Source organism: Falco peregrinus, chromosome 7 (assembly GCF_023634155.1).
Source record: "Falco peregrinus isolate bFalPer1 chromosome 7, bFalPer1.pri, whole genome shotgun sequence".
NCBI classification, from domain to species: Eukaryota; Metazoa; Chordata; class Aves; order Falconiformes; family Falconidae; genus Falco; species Falco peregrinus.
The window spans coordinates 26,808,733-26,827,750 of record NC_073727.1 but is presented as its reverse complement, the minus strand read 5'-3'; the positions used below and the strand labels follow the sequence as shown (position 1 = coordinate 26,827,750).

At 40.3% G+C, this 19,018-nt stretch overlaps 1 protein-coding gene across 2 annotated transcripts; it reads right to left on the bottom strand.

Annotated features, from left to right (window-relative positions):
* Positions 1-3,958: 3,958 nt before the first annotated feature.
* RPF2 (ribosome production factor 2 homolog) lies at positions 3,959-18,587 on the bottom strand. 2 transcript variants are annotated; one of them, XM_055810254.1, is made up of 11 exons: positions 18,544-18,587; positions 17,661-17,849; positions 16,243-16,375; positions 15,403-15,440; positions 14,656-14,695; positions 11,616-11,697; positions 11,447-11,523; positions 10,179-10,278; positions 5,751-5,853; positions 4,653-4,797; positions 3,959-4,346 (listed from the first exon to the last, which is right to left on the bottom strand). In XM_055810254.1, exons 1-11 carry the CDS (start codon positions 18,570-18,572, stop codon positions 4,167-4,169), a joined length of 1,116 nt encoding a protein of 371 aa, XP_055666229.1. In that variant the 5' UTR covers positions 18,573-18,587; the 3' UTR covers positions 3,959-4,166. The 2 variants fall into 2 exon arrangements, with proteins under 2 accessions (XP_055666229.1, XP_055666230.1); XM_055810255.1 differs by lacking the exons at positions 17,661-17,849; positions 18,544-18,587 and adding an exon at positions 17,386-17,516.
* Between the last annotated feature and the right edge of the window lie 431 nt (positions 18,588-19,018).

Here is a 19,018-nt window from a genome sequence, read left to right as displayed (position 1 = left end):
ACTACTTCCCCTGAATTACTTTGTGTTTATCTTAACGAAGCAGGAAAAAAAGATCAAGTAGACAGAACACGATGGGAAGACAAAGAAAACAAGAATGAATGAGGAACAGACACCTTCCAACTTTCTTGATCGGCATACATTTACTGTGTTCACTGCTCTGAGTACATGATTCCCATGTTTAGGATAGGACTTAATCCCAGATGACCTATAATTTTTTCCTCTCCCAACACCCACGTTCATTTTTTTCCCCCCACACAGCACTTAGATCCCTCCTGCCTACCATGATCTCCAAGATAATCAATTCCCAACCTTATCAGGTAGGTCCCCCAGAAACCCTATGTCTTCCCAAAGCATCTTCACCAGTTCCTCCTCTCTTCTGCATAAATGCATGACAGCAAAGCTCTTCCTCCTGTACAGCATAGCCATATTGTTAACTTTGAACATTCATCCGTTTAGGAAGGCAATCCTACACAGGCTTCACGTTCAGGAGCCTCATGTCTCTTTCCTTGTATGTTTTTAGGAAACCTGACTTCTGATACGACTGACCTGTTTCTCAGCTGTGTCTCTGGACTGCATCTGGGATGTGTCAGCACTGCTGGAGGCACTTTAGCAAAGTCCAAAAGGAGGAGATAAATTGCAATGGGGAGAACCATCTGCACCACATGTAACACACGTTAATATGTATTATGCATGGCTGCGTTACATATATTACACACAGCTAACATTTTCTACTTCCTTCTCTTCAATAATGAAAATGTCTCCAACACAGTTCTGCTCTAGCCTCTGTACGCTCCCCACCCCCCTTACATTTGATAGCGTCTGGGATAAGCAACCGTCAGCCTTCTCTCCCCTGGCTGGGGGATGCTGCAGTCAGCACAATACCGGGTATGTCCGCGATGTCCTCCCTTCATGCTCTTTGCTAACCCTCCCCAGCTGCAACCGAGCAAGTGGGGGAGGGAAAGATAAACTCAAACACACAAAATCCAGGAAACAGAAAGGAGTTCATACGCTCTTTTCAAAGACACACCGCTTACTGCTCTCAGCGCACAGCCACATTATACTAGCACAGCGCTAAGGCTGTGATTATATGTACCCAGGACGGATTCCCAAAAACATAGAAATCCCAAGCACCTAGCACGTCATGCCATCCAACAATATCTACTTGTCTTTTTTTATTACACCACACTTAAAAATGCCAAGTAAACTTATAGTGCAGGCAGACTATAAATTCTATGTATATTGTTAGATACCCATAATGACAGAAGCCTAGTTCACAGTAGTAATGCACGTCAGCAGCACAGATGGGCAACATCAGCATACAAACTGAGGATCCCCAGAAGGCACAAATCGTACCCTCCCTGCCATCCTGCCAGCTAAAGACAGCAGAAGCTTGACTGCCGATTTGCAACTCCACCTCCATTTTACCACACAGGTACAGCCTTGGGAGACACGCTTTGCCCACAGGGATTTTCTTAAAACCACATTTATTACTACACTCAGCCCATAAATAAAGCTATCTCCAGTGCATTGGGAGGCAAGATGAAAGCCGGAGGAAAGGGGTGAACATGCCAGGTATGGCTTGCCCGTGCCATGCAGACCCTGGGGCTGTGTTTATGTTTTCAGAACCTGATGAACTCTGGAAGCAAGAGGCAATCGAGGCAAGGCAAGCCCCTTTCATCAGCTGCCCTCTGAGCACCGCATGTTCTGTTCCCCATGTACACAACTACTTTGCAGCACCTGACAAATTTCCTTACATTCTGAAAGACTCTGAAATAAGACCATGTCACTAGAAAGGTTATATTTAGCCCTCCTATCTCCACTCACCTTGAGTAAAATCAGATAGTTGGAATGCAGCAATTGCCTACTATGCAGAGGTGCAGTTGTACATGCCATACATCTGAAATAACATTAGCCACCAGCCTTTAGCTTCACAGCAAGGTTGAAACTTCTCTGAAAGAGATGAGGTGAATTCGGCTGTTAATTTCGCTTCATTCTATCTTCTCATACAGAGATCAGAGTGGTTCATTTCTGCCATGAAAAACCAAGGGAGCATTTCCACTTCCCGCTCAGAGTTCACACCAAAATGGCACCACTTTGAATAGTACGAAGTATTTATTAGAAACTGAGCAAGTTTTAATCCTTCCTAACAGTGTAACTTGAAAGGGTTTAGTATGAAAAAGCATACCCTAATTATCCTTACATTATATCCAGAATTTATCCCTGCCTCACACCTAACACATTCTGTCCACCACGCAGCTGTATTTCACCAGTACAAAAACTAAGAATAAAAGGGTATTTGCAGAAACAGCCCCAGATGCGGGACATCAGGCACTTCAGGTTCCACCTCTAGACAGCAGAGACAAAAAACCCTGCAAAGGGTGAATAAATGCACCTGGGCTTTCCCCACTGATCCATTTCCTACACTCGAGGACCCTGCGGCTCTCTAAAGTTGTCAGAAGGTGCAGCAGCCCTCACCTGCCCGAGCTTCCTCTTCATACAAGGGGCAAACTGTCTCACTTTTTGCATCTAACAGGATGTTAGATGGTCTACACTACTGCTAAGAAAATCAGCTACTAAAAACCAAATTAAGGACCAAAACTAGCTTCCAAATTAGGAAAATACAATTTATAGTCTTTTAAAAAGACAGCATGCCTGTAGTCTATGAACTTACAGTCTTTTACAAGTTCCTAACAGACAGCACGCTCATCAGTACAATTTTTCTACAGCTATTACCAAGCATGGCTTTCAGTCAAAAGCATAGGGCTTTGTACTTCAGAAAGATATGTTGAGAAATACAAATCTGAAGTAGCTTATGGAATGATCAATTTCTCAAACACATTGTTACGGATTGGAGAAAACGGCTTAGAAGAGAGCCATGCAATTTTACCTAATGATGAAAAAATTAAGGTAATACATCAAAGATAAATATGTTTGTGCTTTAACAAAAGATCCCAAACTTGTAAAGCTCTTTCTTTTTCACACAAGTTTTATCAAACCAGCACAGCAAGAACGTCACATGTAGTATTTGCACAGCCACAGTTACAGCTCAGCTATCACATAAGGACAGCAAAGCTGCCCAGCAGCTTCCATCTAGGACGCGGAAGACAGGTGAAAACAACAAACTGCCTATTTCTCATGTGACACTTTGGCTGATAACCCTGAGAAAACTAACAAGAACAGATAAACTATTAAAAATGTAACTAAGATGAACAAGCTTGCTGTGTTTACGATAAAGTGTGTACACCTTTACCATAATTATGCTAAAGGGCAGAGTAATAGCTGCCAAAGAGACAAGCAGAAGAAAAAAAGGCAAGGTTTTTCAATACATTCCAAAACATACAAAACCACACCAAAGTCTCATTAAGCTCTTAAACTCTCATCCCCATTACTCAAGTCTTTAACTGAGTCTTCACTAACTCATGAGCACAAACTGAGAAGGAAAGCAGGGGAAGAAGAAAAGACTTGTACCTTTCACAGTAGCTTCACATACTTCCATTCTGGACACAAATCAAGCATCAAAGATAGAAATTCAAACTGTAAAGGTTTCATTTATGCCTAATATGCAATACATCAAGTACTTTGCTACCACGGTGACTGAACACAGTAAACACACCTTAATCACTCCCGATTCTGCAAGTGGCAAAGTAGGGCTTGGCGCAGTAGTTAAAAACATAGTCTGGCATCAGGCACATTGTGAGTTCACATGTTAGAAAATGGTTTATCAAGTATTGCAATAGCACAAAAATCAAAACACAAAAAATAAATGAACAGAGAAGTTGTGTTGTGTATGTTATGCATATGCACTGCTCTGGTCCTCTACAGAATTTAACAGATGAGTTGACTGATGAAGGGTTCCCAACATAACAGCCATAAAACTGATCGGGAAATGAGACACCTGCTTGACTTGCACACATTTGCCAACACCACGAGAGTAAGTACTCAGCTTCAGAAAACTAAGCAAGTTATATCACTTTTTTTATTTTAAATAACCAAGTTCCATGTTAAAGCTCAAAACTCCCATGTTCTCTTTACAATGACAAATCATTAAAAAGATTGTTTTTATAAAATTAAAACTGCAGATGAATCATTTATGTCCAACGTGTTTATATTACAACATATATACTAAATTTGATGGTACAAAGAGTTTTCAAAGCTGTTCCAGCTTATCAAGCCGATTTTGACTTTTTGGGACTAACCCCACCATCTTCAGCTGACTTCTCCGCTGGCCTCTTCCTTAGCCCTTTCATTTTCCGTGTTTGCAGTTTACCAAGATCTTGTTTCTGCATGTGGATTCGACCATAAGTTGTACCAAACGCATCATGGGAGATGTTCTTTTTCTTCTTAGGCTGTAAGGGAAGAACAACATTAATATTTCTGAGTAGAGAGTGCCAGCTTTGGTGAGAATCGAGGGCCTAAAAGCAAGGCCGCATACATTGTTTGGATCTTAGGGATTAAAATTTTTCTGTATTCTCTATATGCTTCCAGAAGAGAGTTAGCCTGCCAGCTGATCACCATAAAATTGCTGTGGCCCCAGAAATCCCAGCTGGCCTACATAAAAGTCAGCTTTGGTCAAATATACAGTAATTCATACTTCAGCTTTTGCTCTTCTTCACAGATAGATCTGTAAGTAATACACTTTCCAAGGTACATACTTTTAAGGCTTTTGGTTGTTTTAAAGACAGCTTATAAAGGTCATCTGAAGCTAAATGTGTCCTCCTCATAACTAGATCTAATGAAGGTCCCATCTCTTCCAGTTCAATTCTTGGTATTTTACAGCCAGATTTCTTCAGAAGCACCCTAGAAGGAAAAAACAAAAATCACCATTGTGATAAAGATTTATCTGTCTTTCTAAAGGGCAAGTTCAGTCCTGCAGTTCAGAACACTATTAAAAACAATTGCTACTGCTAACTCTATTATTGAGAAATATGTCTGTCAATAGCAATTTTTAATATATTCGTCCCATCACAATTTGAACACACCCAAAATATAACCTAATTTTATTTTTTTTTTTTAATGAGACCAGTATTATCAGTATTATTTAAAACTCAGTCCCAGTACCCTGAAAGCCGTATCACTCCTCAAATTCAAAACAGTGCCCTGGGTATTAATAGACATTAACAAAATTTACTATTGTTTACAGCAAAATAACTGGAGTGCTAACCAAGAAAATTTTGTTTGTTTGTTTTTAAGAACGAGACTGATGAAAGTGATTTTTATTATAAGAGAAATCAAACTTGCATGGAACACAAGCTACACATGCTCACAGCCTCCCAAGGCAAGGCCACGAACTGTGAGGGTGAACAGTAACGCAGCAAGAAAGACTGTCTTATGCTGCCTTTTCCTGGTTTTCCTGGTGTTTCACTGGATGCAGCCTACTACCTGTTGTTCTCTGACAAACACCTAAGCGAGAAGAGTCCTAGAAATCAGCCCGAGAACAGACTAACTCTGTGAAGTCTAAGACAGCTCTCTGAATTCACCAAGTTAATTCACACCACCTTAGCAATCCAACCATACGAAAGAGCAATCCTCCTAGCTAGCAGGAGGAGCTCAACAAGGAAGGAAGCAGCAGGTTTTGGGCTGAAGTGTTTGGTTTTGCTGTACAAGTTACTCTGTGTTATGGTAGAACACCTCTACACATTACATGCTTTAAATGCAGCACACTAGTGCTCAAGCCAGTTCAGTTACACAACTATAGGCGAAATTTGGGGAAAAGTTGACAAGTGTACCAAACAGATAAAACACACACTCACTTATAACTTCGCATGTAAATTTTCCCCTCTACAGCTGTGAAATGCAGAACGTACTCTAAACCAGCCAGACGAACACTGGGCACGCTAGGACCTCTGAAGAAATCTGAAAGAATATTTAAAAGGTATAAATGCCAGGTTTTTTCGCTGAAAATCAAACCAACAGATGACTATAACAAATTGGTTTATTTCATAATGGACCCGCATCACATCAGTGATGTGAGCTCCTTACCTATATAGATATTTTTACTGCATCTAACTAGCTAACACTATAAAAGGGATGGCTCTAGAAAAGCCAAATCTGTATGCTTAATGGGAATTTCAAGCTGCTACTTAAAATACAGCCCCACCAAAACATGGAAGAAACTTAACATTGCATGTGTTAGCCCCTGAACCAGTGAAACCAAAAGCATGTAGAAATCCCAACAGGAACACAGTGACTTCCCAGGGATACTTTGGTAGCAATAGACACACTACCTAAAAATAAGTGCATGGAGAAGAACAAATACACTTTCAGAGCAGTAACTTAGCTTTATTAAGCTAATTGGGATAACTGCATTATCTATTCTTCTAAATATTCAGCTCTAAAGTAATAAAATTTGAATTTATCTTATTTTGTGTTTAGGCCAGTTTGTGCTCAGCTAAACATAGGTCAACACAGAGAAGCCATTAGTTCAGGTATCTGTTCAAAGACATCATTCAAAAACCTGATACTTAAGATTCTTAATCAGAACCAGATTTGGAAGAGTAAGAAGGATCAAAGCCAATACAAAACAGTATCTTCTCTACTCTTACCTACATTTTCTCTCTCTGACTTGGGGAAAAAGTTAAGATATAACATTTCTTTCATACCTCCCCCACAACAAAGCTCTTCTGTCCTTTAGGTAAAGCAGTATTTGTCATTACAATGAATGTTTTCTCTATTTAACAAGCAGCACACATGTATAAAAATAAGACACTTGAAATACTTGCTTAGTTTGCAAAAAGAACACTGAAATACAAGTTAAATACAAAATGAGCCATCTCTAGCAAGGTTCTTCTATCAGGCTATGAAAAAAACACTGTGCAATCAGAGAGCTTGCAGTTAGCACAGCAATCTGTCCAACATATGCATAGGGTGGAGAAAGAATGTGACCTTGACTGAGGGAACAAGGTGTGCTAATAAACATGACAGGGCAATGCTGAAACATAGGAGAACTGCTAACAGATGCAAAACACATCAGTCTTTTCCGTTCTGTCCCATTTTCAGATCCCTCGGCTAATTGTCTCTTCCTCCACTGCCTTTTTTAAAGTATCAACCAGCACTGGAGTGACATCCAAAACAAAGTCTTGCTTGGCAGATATCAGCTGGAGTCTAGCCAGGAATTTCTTTGGTCAATTAAATCCTCTCCTCATTTTGTAGGCTAAGCTTGTAGTTAGAGGAAAAGTTGCAAATAAAATCTTTTGTTTGCTTCTGGCGTATACTTTCCCTTCAACGAGTTTTCTGTGGTTACAGAAGCGAACATTAACAGTAGTTTTATTGGAAACATCTCCCTTTCGTATTTTCCTGTGGCACCATACATCTTTTCACCCACAGGACGATCTCCTCCAACAAAAGCAGGTGGTCAGGAATTTCTGTTCCCTGGCAATGCTTAACAGCTGCAGAAACCTTACACTTCAGTATACCCAGTGAGCTGAAGTTTTTTTAATGTATTCTTAATTCACAACCCTTGCTTTGGTTGGACTAGGGATTTGCTTTCTCCTTTCTTCCCATTCCTAGTTCTTTCTGCCCCTTGTCCTCAACATGTTTCCAGAACTTCTAATTTACTTTTTCCTGCAGAGAGCTTCACAGGACCTTTCAATTCCCAGATTAAATTCCTACATTGTTAACATGAGTCTATCCACTTCTTTTTGTATTAATTTGTATCCAAAAGCTGGTAACACTGTAACCTATGTAGCTATGGTTATCATTAGCAGAGTTCAAACTCCATCCCAGCCATTTCCCATCCATCCACTTCCTCAGCCAGAAAGAACCCATAAATCTTTGAGGTACTCAAAGTCTGTATGACGAACAAGCCCAATGGTCAATCTAAAACTGCAAGAGTCTCCTGGAAACCAACATTTTAGGAAGTGTATAATAAGTCACATAATGCCTAGCCATTTTTAGGATTAAATGTGTGTGCAATAACAAAACTAGTAAGCAGGTGTGGAGAGATGAAATATTTTATAAACACAAGCATAAAAAGCTATTAGAATTTCATGAACTGCATTCCAAGGACTTCCATCATAAATGAATTCCTACACTACCACATCAATAGGCAACAAAAACCAAAACAGAAAGAAAGGCATGTCTTTGTCAACCAGGTTTCTCAAGAAAAATGCAGCTGCCATTTATTTCTCCTAAATAACTTCTTCACAGTTTAAGTGGACCATAGGGTTTGGTTACCATGAAGACACTAATTCACCCTTCCCTTCAATTTTACAATGAAACTGCTGGAAGATGATATTCTAAACATGCATAAACCCTTCTGATACCACAAAAGCCAGTGAAAGCTTGGCTGTTCACCAGTGTCATTGGCATCACATTGCTTTGGCAACAAGAATCTGATAGCTATCTAATATTCCTTCTGGGATCCCAACAATACTGCCACAGTAATAAAATATTTGCTGCTGCTGTTGTAAAGACATTTTTCCATCTTTCTTAGCAATAGAGTGGCAGCTCAAAAGCACTGTCTTTTGCAGGAATAGAAAGAATCAGTCCTTCCCTACCAGTTAAAGTCAGTTTTTAAGCAGGTCGAATTATTATCCAACAATTTTAATTGGTTAGTGATACTTTCAAGCTTTTACACCCCTTAACCTTTTCCTCTCTCTATTGTTTGGCATCTAAGTATTTCATAGAAGTCAGTAGCACATTAAGACCTGGAATACTTGGTGTACATTCAAGAAGAAAGATCGGGTGTCCATATGAGTACGTTTGACTGCAGAGTCATTAAAGGCAAATAAATAGGAGAGGAGAAACTACAGAAGAACATCAAAAGAAATAGGACAGGAAAGACTAGTTCATTATTTGGCAACTACCTAACGACGGATGTCTTTCATTTAAGGAATCAAGCTGTTTGACCATGGAGTGCATGAGCACATCTGGATGTCAATCCACCAGCACTGTGCAGATGCCTGCACAAGATACACTTCAGAAAATAACGCATCTGCTTCCTGCAGTGTAAATATTCATTTAGAGTGACACAATCTTTGTGTTCAGTATCCACCCACCTTCAAAAATTCATAAGCACAGTTACTAGCCTTTCATCTATCCCCAAGAACCACTCAGCCATATTGACATGATGCAAATTTTTTCCTCTCCTGTTCCCTTCTCAAGTCTCATTTCAGACGCAGCATCTTGTTTTAACATGAAGGGGAAAAAAAAAAAATCTCATTAAGGTCTGTTTCTAAAGCGCAATCATTTGTCTGTCTGCTTAGAAAAAAGAGCCCAACCAATATTTATTTTATATGAAAGGGAGATCTTGCAAAGCTGTAAAATTATGAATTGGTACGACCCAAGAATGGAACTAAAAGAACAAGGCTGTTCTTACTGGGTGAGTTTCAGTATTTCACCATAGCTTAGAAGAAAAAAGTAATCTACTTTTATGAAAACCTATTAAAAAGAAAAAACATACCACCCTACTTACCAGTTCTAGCTCTACCAAGCCAGACACACTTTTTAAGTGTCAAGAGATACAGCACCATATGACTTCCATGTCTCAAAAAGCTACTCTAAGTATATAGTTTTTTCTAGCCCCCCAGAAAAAACACACAATGTACTTCATCTTCCAGAGCCTCCAACCCTGAAAGAGCAAAAAACTCTACGACAGTTTGTTTACTAAGTTCAAGCCTGCCTTGAAGTTATGACACAGCTATTATCTACAGCTGATTTTTACTGCACATGTTCTTTCCAAGTACCCTCATAAATGGCACTTTTGTTAAATCGGTCAGATTTCCAATAGAAAACGCTTTCATTATAAAAACACAAGTTCAATTATACCCATTTGACTTTTTTGTAAGCAAAAAAATCCCGCTTTCTGAACTTAATCCACTGACTTCAAATTAAAATTTGATACTTAAAAAATATTATTTGGTTAGAAAAGTGATGATCCAATACAATTACAGGGTAAAGACTTTTTGAAAAAGGCCAGAATTTTCCCACTAAGTCATGAATTTTAGTGAACACAAAGTTTCAACTTCAGAGTCTTTTAGGCTAGTCTTTTCCCCCTCCCTCTAACAGTCATGATGATCAGTTAACCTTCATTTCATGTGACAAGAAACTTGCAAATAGCTGTTCTTGTTTCTTTCTGAGCAGAACATAAGCAAACATTTATTGACAAACCAGCACTTCCCAACAGATCATACTCCTACTGATTTATGCAATCCTACTGCTCAAATAATCAAAATACTTACCAATAAAAAGGCTCTTCAGTCTTCTGTATTCTTCATTTACATCAAACATATCACCAGCAAATATCAACATAGGTTTTGTTCCTTCAGGACATTTACTGTTCTGTGGAATAATTTTAAAACAGAACAAAAATTCAGATAGTGTTAGGGAACACACTGACTTTAATAGGTGGCCAGCCATTCAACTCTGAAAAATTGTTGTGACCTGTGATAGATGTGGACAGAGTACACACCTTTTTTTCAATGAAGAGTACTGTATGTGAATGGAAGGACTTTGGTTTTAAAAATTGTTTTTAAATTGTATTATTCATTGTGCTTGATTAAAGAAATTCTTTACTAAAAAATGTATAAGATAACATCTTCTGGTGAAAATTTGACTGCAATTACTAGTAAGAAAAGTAAAATCAGAGGCAAAAAAGTCTATTGTGCTTCTGACACTGGAGAGCACATGAAAAAGGCTAAAAGAATAGTTCAGCCAATCACTGAAGTAAATGTATTTTTTGGCCGAAGTTAAAATTAACTGTAACTTCCCTGCTATAAACAGTGTTACAAAGATACATACTACAATCTGACTTCAAGGGGAAGATTCACTTTTATAAACCATAATTTCTTCACTATCCCTCTAGACCATCCTGCCAATTTATACATTGTGATGAGAATAAGGATCATAAAAATCCCTTATTTTTGCAGTGTATGAACTGCTTGATACAAAAGTACACATACATGAAATGTTTCAGTCTTGCCAAAACAAACTTAACAGCCACAAAGTTAATTTTCTCTAGCTTTAAACAACCAAGATGTTGGCTCCCTGTCTGAATTAAGTATAGTTCCCTGAAAACTGGCATTTATGTGCTACTGAAAGCTAAAGAAAGTTTCAGAATCATCTCAGTTACAGTGACCCTTTTTGATTATAATTTGAGAAGAGAGATTTCAGTTTTCTAAGCCTATGCCAGTTTATGTAGGAACCTACCACGAGCAGAACCTTACTAAGGTATTTTGTAGATGTAACTAATTAAAAAGAAAAATATTAGGAATAAAACAAGCCTAAAAAAGAATTTGAAAAAAAAGTTGTGAACTTGCTCAAAACAACCAAAATAAAAAACAGAGCATAAAAATAGCATTCTGGGGTATACAAATTAGCGATCCTCATATACTGCATGAAATGCTTTTTTAAACTCCTGTCCTTACTTCAAAGCACAGGAAAAGCTAATGCACAAAAAAAAAAATCCACCAGTAGATGTCACTGAAATACTGAATTAGCAATTCCTTACCTTGACATCTTTCAAGGATACAAACTTCTCAATGCCTAGCTCAATCATGTCTAGGACATGATAGTCAAACATACGACCTGTGAAAGTAAAAAAAGAAAACCCAGTTATTTAAATACTCATTGAAAACCAGACATTTCATCCAGATAAAAACCCAAGTGAGACACATTACCTATTATCAGGTTGTTTGGTCGCTTCTTGTTATGAGAGCCAAAGAGAAACAAAGAACAATCTGATTTCTTGGAAAAAAATTCCTACAATTGAGGAAAAGAGAAAAACTAATGAGCTCCAGTTTGTAGTGTTTAAAATATTTTGTGATGGCATACATCACAGACACATGAGTTTAAGAGCTGCTTAACAAGGACAGCTACACTTGCCAGAAGAGTTTTGAGCACGTCCAGGTCCACATAATCTAAAATTGACAGCTAGATTCAAGGTTCAGACGACAATTAATTTGTTTTTTATTCCCCACTGCAGTCTTAAAGATCAAGCCAGGCCATCTTTTTCTTGCCATTTTATCTGTAATGCCCTTTTTCATAGTTCCTCATTATTTTTTTTTACATAAGATACCTTCAACCACTTCTCCTTGCCTGAAGAGTATTTGCAAGTTGGCTGCAACTGTAACACCTCATTTTGGTTACTTAGCTAAGCTTTATATAGCATACTAGCTTTGATTAAGTTTCTGAACAACCAGTTAATTCCCTCAACAGCAAGCAATTGTTTAAGACTAAAATGCTACTTAAAACCAAGTCAGTGGTGATTATCAGAGAGATCTTTCCTCCAGGTGGAGTAGATTAAGAACCTACCTTGAACCAGAGCCAATACTACAGCAATTCTTTCTGAGGATGTCCAACTCCAAAGCCTTTTTATTTATGTACTGCTGCGTCTCAAGGCAGCCCCTCATTCTGTGTATCAACTGTGGTTCCTAAATATACACACAGGCTATTTATCCAGTACTTCCCAGAAGCACCAGAATTTATCTATCTGCACTTGGCAGATGGGAAGCAGAAAAAGCCACTGCATCTCCTCCCACCCCTGCAACAGCAGCAGCTCACAGAGGACACTGTAGCTCTGCCCCTCTGGGAGGTCACAAGGGACACCCTCAGGAGCAACCCTAAACTGGATTAATTGCACATACAAATCTCACAGCTCAGCGCTGAGCTCTGCCACCAGGTCTCTGAAAAATACTGACTGTAGACTCATCAAGAACAGGTCTAAGGGGACTCCCGTTGAAACACTTGCTCATGCAGCCCTGTTAATCACTGTGTAAATTCTCTATCAGCTATATGTAAACTCTCTAAGAGCTATCTGATATTTTAAGAAAAAGATGCAACAAACTCAAATGCCTCAGATGTATCCTGCATGTACTGGCACATCACATACACTGCAAAACTGCCCTTTTCAAAAAATGCCTGTAACCAAGTTAACAAAAAAAACCCCCTAGTTTCATTTGACTTTCCCTATCTTTCTAGCCTCTGATTACTTGTTCAGACTACTCTCAATGAATTGTTTTGACGTTACAAGAATTAAAGCTCCCTTAAGGACCCCCTTGTAAAATCTCAGAATGATTTTAACTGCCACGTTTTCCCAGAAATTATCAGAAGTTTAAACCAGTGGTCAGCTGACCATCAGCTAGTTCCTATATGACTGTGAAATCAAGTCATCCAGCTATGTCATACAACTTTCCCCACTGCCTACAGTAAGTTTTCCATTCCCCTCAGGATATTTCAGGGATGGCTGCATTACTGTGCTTCATGTCAGGAGCAGAAGCACGTACTACAACACCTCAGCTTCAGTAATAATGCATATTAAGTAACTTTCTATGTTGGTCTATCTATGCTGCAACCACACTGATTCTTTGATCCTAACGCTTTAACTCAACTGTCCAATACAGCTTCAGCAACTCCTCTAGCACTCACTATTGGCTGCCTTCGCTTTTTTTTAAAAAGGACCCTTAATGATCATTAAGGATCCTTAGATATCTCACCTCACCTCTTCCTTTTTATTTACAGAGAATTCCTTGGGTATGTTTCCCATTTATTTTCACAATCCCTTTCAGACAAGAAAGTGCCTTTTTGCCCAGTGTGTATATGTGATTTTTTTTTTCTTCTCACACAGATTTACTTAATACAATACCCCCAAGTTCCCAACTTCAGCATGCATTTTCAGTGAGTTATTTCAACAGCTGCCTCACACATTGGAAAGCTGACCCTTATTTCCCTGTGTGAGTCAGCAGTGGCACATAGCAAACATCATCAAATCATGGTCACTGGGAACCAAACAACATATTTTTGGGATAATTAATTTTTGTCTTTATTGTAAAACTGCAGCTGTATATCATTATCTCCTTTCTCTCATTTTGTTGAGGGAAATATATATATACTGCTTTTATTTCTGCAGTTAAAGTAATGCTTCAATTGAAGAACAAATGTGTGAGATAGAATCTTAGGATTAGCCCCTCTACTTTCTGCCTTCCTGCTCATGAATTATCCTGACCTTAAAGCACTGTATCAACACCAGACCCAGACAGAGCATATCGCTAAATGTATTTCCAAACACACCTACCTTTCCAAAATACCCTCCAAGGACACTGTTGCAACCTCTTCGCAGGACAAATACACATATTTAACTGAAATTGTGCATTTTCCTGGCAGTTCTTGACTGAATGTTGGAACAGAACTCTAAACAACCATCTCACACTTGCACAGCTGATGCATGTGGTACTCTGCTGGGCTTTTCTTTCCCTCTATTCAAACACAAGGAAGTCACAGAAAGCTACGACCCCTCCATTTAACTACTTTAACCTACAAATTCACCAAACTGAAAACAAGTTGATCAAAAGCTATGTCACTTCAGAGGACTAACTTTCAGAAAACCAAAATAAAGCACTTTATTCTTCTTTTCATATGAAGCATCACTACTTATAATGGTATTACAGACTCCTAAATTTGTCTGCCAGTTTACAGAAACATGCATTTGCAGCAAAGACCAAGTCCTCACAAAATGATGATTCTGTCTTGCAGCCAGAGGAAAAATATGCCTACTGTCACCATAAATCTAGACACAGCCCTACCTTCAACTCATCCAAACTCCCTATAAGCTTTGTTTGTCATCTAGTTTCTCACAGAGTAATAGAAAATTATCCTCCAACCAAGTTATTCACGACTTTAAGGCTATAAAATGTCATAAGAGAAGATGTGGTTTATACTTACCAATGATGTTTGATCCTCAAAAGGCCTGGTAATATTTTTCCTGCGAGGAGGAAAAAAAAATTAAAAAACCCCGAAAAACCAAGCAGGCCCATATAAACATTTCTAATTAGTTCTCTGACATTAAAATTATGTATTCTACTGGAAACTCCAGCAGTAGAGTTCAAACCATAAGCCTTATTAATAGTGCCAGGAGTGCCTTAGTGCCACTGTTGCCATTCTAAGTACTCTCTTCCACATTTCCTGTCTCCTGGGGTCTGACTTCCAGATCACCACCACCAGTGACACTTCATAAACCCCTGCCTTTACCAGTTCATCCAGTGTTAAATTTAGCTATTACAATTAATGTCTCTGCACTACATCCATACAGATGCTGGGTTCCCATTCTGAGCAAGACTTATCATTACAATTTCTAGCTCAAAATTCTAAGAATTCAGCTAGAAGAACTCCAGCCTACCCACCTGAGACAGAACCTCAATAGCTGTTCGCACAGATCAGTCAGAGAAACCAACTGTTCAGGCCTGCTGAATCCTGCTCCGTAACACTCGGCATAGAACTGGCCTCAGCACCAACACTGGTCACATCCAGCTTGTTTCCAGTCTACTGAAATTTATGACGAATTGCAGTCACCTTCTGCAACCGTTTCCATTGTTCAAGCCCCCACACTAGCCAGCATCTCTATTCATGCTTTGAAATTACCAAAAGCTGTCTTGTCAAAAGACTCAAAGATGTCAAAGCAAGACCACTTACTTTTTATACAGTACAGCAAAAGGCTTCTTCACAGCATACTGCAAAAGACAAGAGTTAAACACATTATCGCTAAAACATGTAAGTGCACAGCCCTGTTCTTTCTAAACCCCTACAACTTACATGATCATATAAAATAGAGTAACTGTTTGTGCAAATCAGTCTAGAAGAAGGCACCTCAAAAGGCCTGCTCACAATAACACCCTTCAAGTTAGTAGCAAACTTGGTTCCCAATTAATTGCAGAAGGACTTACTTCTAGAAACTAAGATAAAATAACTGAAAAACAGCTGAAATCAAAGCCATGTAATGGAATCCTTCTGCTTCTAGGGGCAAAAGGGAAAAAAAGGGAGTAAACAACCACCTGATTATCATCAGCATAAAATGGTAATAAAATGACAAAACAAGGAGAGGAAAGTGTGCAGGAACAGCTACGCTATTTTCAGGTATGGAGTTGAGACAGGATTTATAAGTTTAAGAGAGGTTCAAAGCTCCATATCAATACACACAAGCAGTTTACAGGACTCTGGGATATGACTTCACCTGAGTGATCCAGTCCCAATTCTGTATCTAATTCTCTTGTTTTCAAATGGACTTGCAACACTTCACCTTATACACTACATAATCATGGGAAAAATAATAGGGAAGAGAATAAACTCAAAACTTCAGAAGAAACTGGAAGAAAATAGTCTCCATCAAGGAGTAGGTAATGACACCTTTGGAGTACTAGGCAATCCAAGATTTGAGGAATGGAAAGAGCATGAAAATACTGATCTTGCAGCAGAGAGCATGCAAACTGTAAGAAAAAGAGAAAGGAAGGTTGCGTACTATGTCCAACAACTTACAATGTCTTTAAGCACTTCAGTCACTGTTAAGTTTGCATTTCCTCCTCTTATTAGCATAGCATTTTTTGTGTTTTCCTTAAGTTTGGGTTCTCTCTTCTCAAGAAACCTTTTTGCTCTCTTAGTTTTAGGCTTTCTGCAATAGTAAGTTAACAGTTAAAAAGTCAGTATTGGTAACAAACACCTAACACTGCAGAAAAAGAGTAAAACAAAACAAGAATTGGAACAAGCTGCATTCAAGTAACTCATTTCGGTCACTCAAACTAATCCCAACCTGCAGAATTACTATCAATGCTAAAAGCCCAGTCTCAGACGAATGTGTTTCACCATCACTCCTCTTCCTCTCTGTCCCTCCAAGTGAGCAAAGCCGATTTTACAGTCTTGGACTTTTCAGTTTCTGCTAATTTAGAGCTTAAGCTATACCAGAATTCCCACAGACTACTGACAGGCTGAAAGTTTCCCCTCACACCAGCTCCCTCCTCAATCACAGACTTGCAAATGAGAAGAAAACAAAGTTCCTCAAAGACCATCAGTGGCATCCAAAAGGAAAGCTCAGGCACGGCATACCTGTTGGCAGGAACCAGAGAGCAGTACCACGCAATATTTAGGTGCAATACACCAGCCTTCGCAGGAGCACAGAGCTTCTACAAATTGATAGCTATGCGACTTAAGCACTGCATTCCTCCACTACATGAATGTACAGCTTTTAATATCTTCTCGGTGAAGCATTGTATTTATTTTCATTTTAAAAGCAAACAAAAACCCCTACACAGGTACTTCCAACTACAGATGAAGACAGTTCTTTGAAGCGTACGGAAATACATCAGTGCAATCAGTGCAATACCAGCAGGCCGCCGCGCTTCCTTTAACTTTACCACTGAGTAAAGGCTGCCTTGCCTCCAATAAAAAGACGGCAGCGTTCCTTTTCCTCCTTCCTTCAAGTTTTCCGTAGGCCCTTCCTCTCTGCTTGCCTCCCCCCTGCAACCCTCCCCAGCCCGGCGCCGCCCGGGCCCCACAGCCGCCCCGCCGCCCCACAGAGGCCGCTCAGCAGCACGCCCCGCCCGGCCCCGGGCAGCCCGCAAGCTCGGAGCCCCGAAACCGGGCCGGGAGAGGACAACCGGCCCCCCGCTCCCCCGCCACACTCACACCACCCGGTCCAGTGCGTCCATGGCTGCCCAGCCGCCTCACGCGAGCGCGCCGCCGCGCAGCGCCATCCGGTACGTCACATCCGCCGCGGGAGGGGCGGGGCCAGAGCGGCGGGAGGGGCGGGGCCAGAGCGGCGGGTAGCGCGCCGGGCCGGCAGTGAGCACTGCAGGAGCGATGCCCCGCGGAGCGGTGGGTGCGAAGTAACGGCCGCACAAATAACGATGCGGTGACGCAACTGTGCGGCCGGTCGGCTTGTTTCTGCGCTTCTTGCTTACCCTCCTCCCGTGCCCGGCGCGCTGGGAGCGCAGCAGTGGCGCTGACGACAGCAATCACGCCGGCCCGCAGACCACCCCACCCAGTTCTGACTGGTGCTCGGAATAACCGGCTGGCTGGGCTGGTTGTGGCCGGGTCGGTAACGCTGAGGGGTTTGCTGTCCACAGCAGTGCACTTGTAGCACCTGCTTTCTAGGAGGGATGGGGAAAAAATGGGTAAAAAGTGAGTATGGTTACCAAAATTATGGCTAATAATAATAGAAACAGAAGTTTGAGCGTTATAAAGAACATTTAAAACCTAAAAATACCCAAACATTATTACTTACAGTTTGTGATATATGTAAAGTGTTAAAAAACCCCCAGCTGATCCCCAGATAAACTAGACCAAAACTTCGGTATACTACTGGAAGAAAAATCTGAAAAGGGGCAGAAACCATTCTGCTAGAATATTGCTTGAACGTAATACAAAAATTCACAGATACATCGTGACAGATTTAGCAGCTGGTTAACCGAACATAACAGGGAATTGCTGTATTTGCTCGCTGACAGCAAATGAGCTCTGGGAAGCACCCTTGGCTCAGCCCACCACAGCAGGCGCTGCCGCCAGCACAAGCGCAGCCCAGCACCGCAAATGCTCCCCGCTGCAGACTAGGGTAGACGCTATTCCAGTTCGTAATATTCCCAAGATCATTATTCCAGTTATAGTCATCCTCTGTCAGCACCATACAAATGAAGTCTGAACAATGCTTTTAAACTTCCATGATTGCAGTTAAATCCAGAAGGAAGGCTGCGTGGCCTGCCTGAAACCTCAAGCACAGACACCACCATGTGAAATATCCATACCCAGGCTGGAAGCATATAGAACGTGTTCTCTCTTCTTCCTCACCTTCCTCTCCCTGTCTCCCCTTTCCTCATGATCCAAGTTGCTTCTACACAGAAAAAGGGAACAGTGGGATCGATGGTTTGAAACGGTTGCACTGTTCTGATGACTTACCTTTCCTGATTCTGTGCTGTGAACAATGCTGGGGGTGAACTTCTCTGATCATTGCTAATTAAAGTATTACATAATTATGTAATTATGCTGGAATTAATTAGGCATTCCCACCCTCACAGTTTAACTATTCTGAGGGAGGCAGAGAAAAGTAGGAAGGAAGAAAGGTCATGAGGAAAATGTTTTATGTTTAAAATATGCTGTGCTTATTATCATGAATGCACCACATACTCAACTTCTCTATGAAACGCTATGTGACAATATAAATGATGTAGCAGCATGTAGCATCAACCTACAGACTAGCTAAGGGCCACAATCCAGTCACATGGATCAGTTTGGGAATGACTAATGCATGGGTACAGGATCTTAG

What these genes read in the sequence shown, in the direction of transcription:
- RPF2 (XM_055810254.1), bottom strand. Translation starts at nt 18,572, where the DNA reads ATGAGGAAAGGGGAGACAGGGAGAGGAAG. An exon ending in GCGCCGGGCACGGGAGGAGG is followed by an intron (nt 16,376 to 17,660) that starts GTAAGCAAGAAG and finishes TTACTATTGCAG; the next exon opens with AAAGCCTAAAACTAAGAGAG. An exon ending in TTTGCTGTACTGTATAAAAA is followed by an intron (nt 14,696 to 15,402) that starts GTAAGTGGTCTT and finishes TCCTCCTCGCAG; the next exon opens with GAAAAATATTACCAGGCCTT.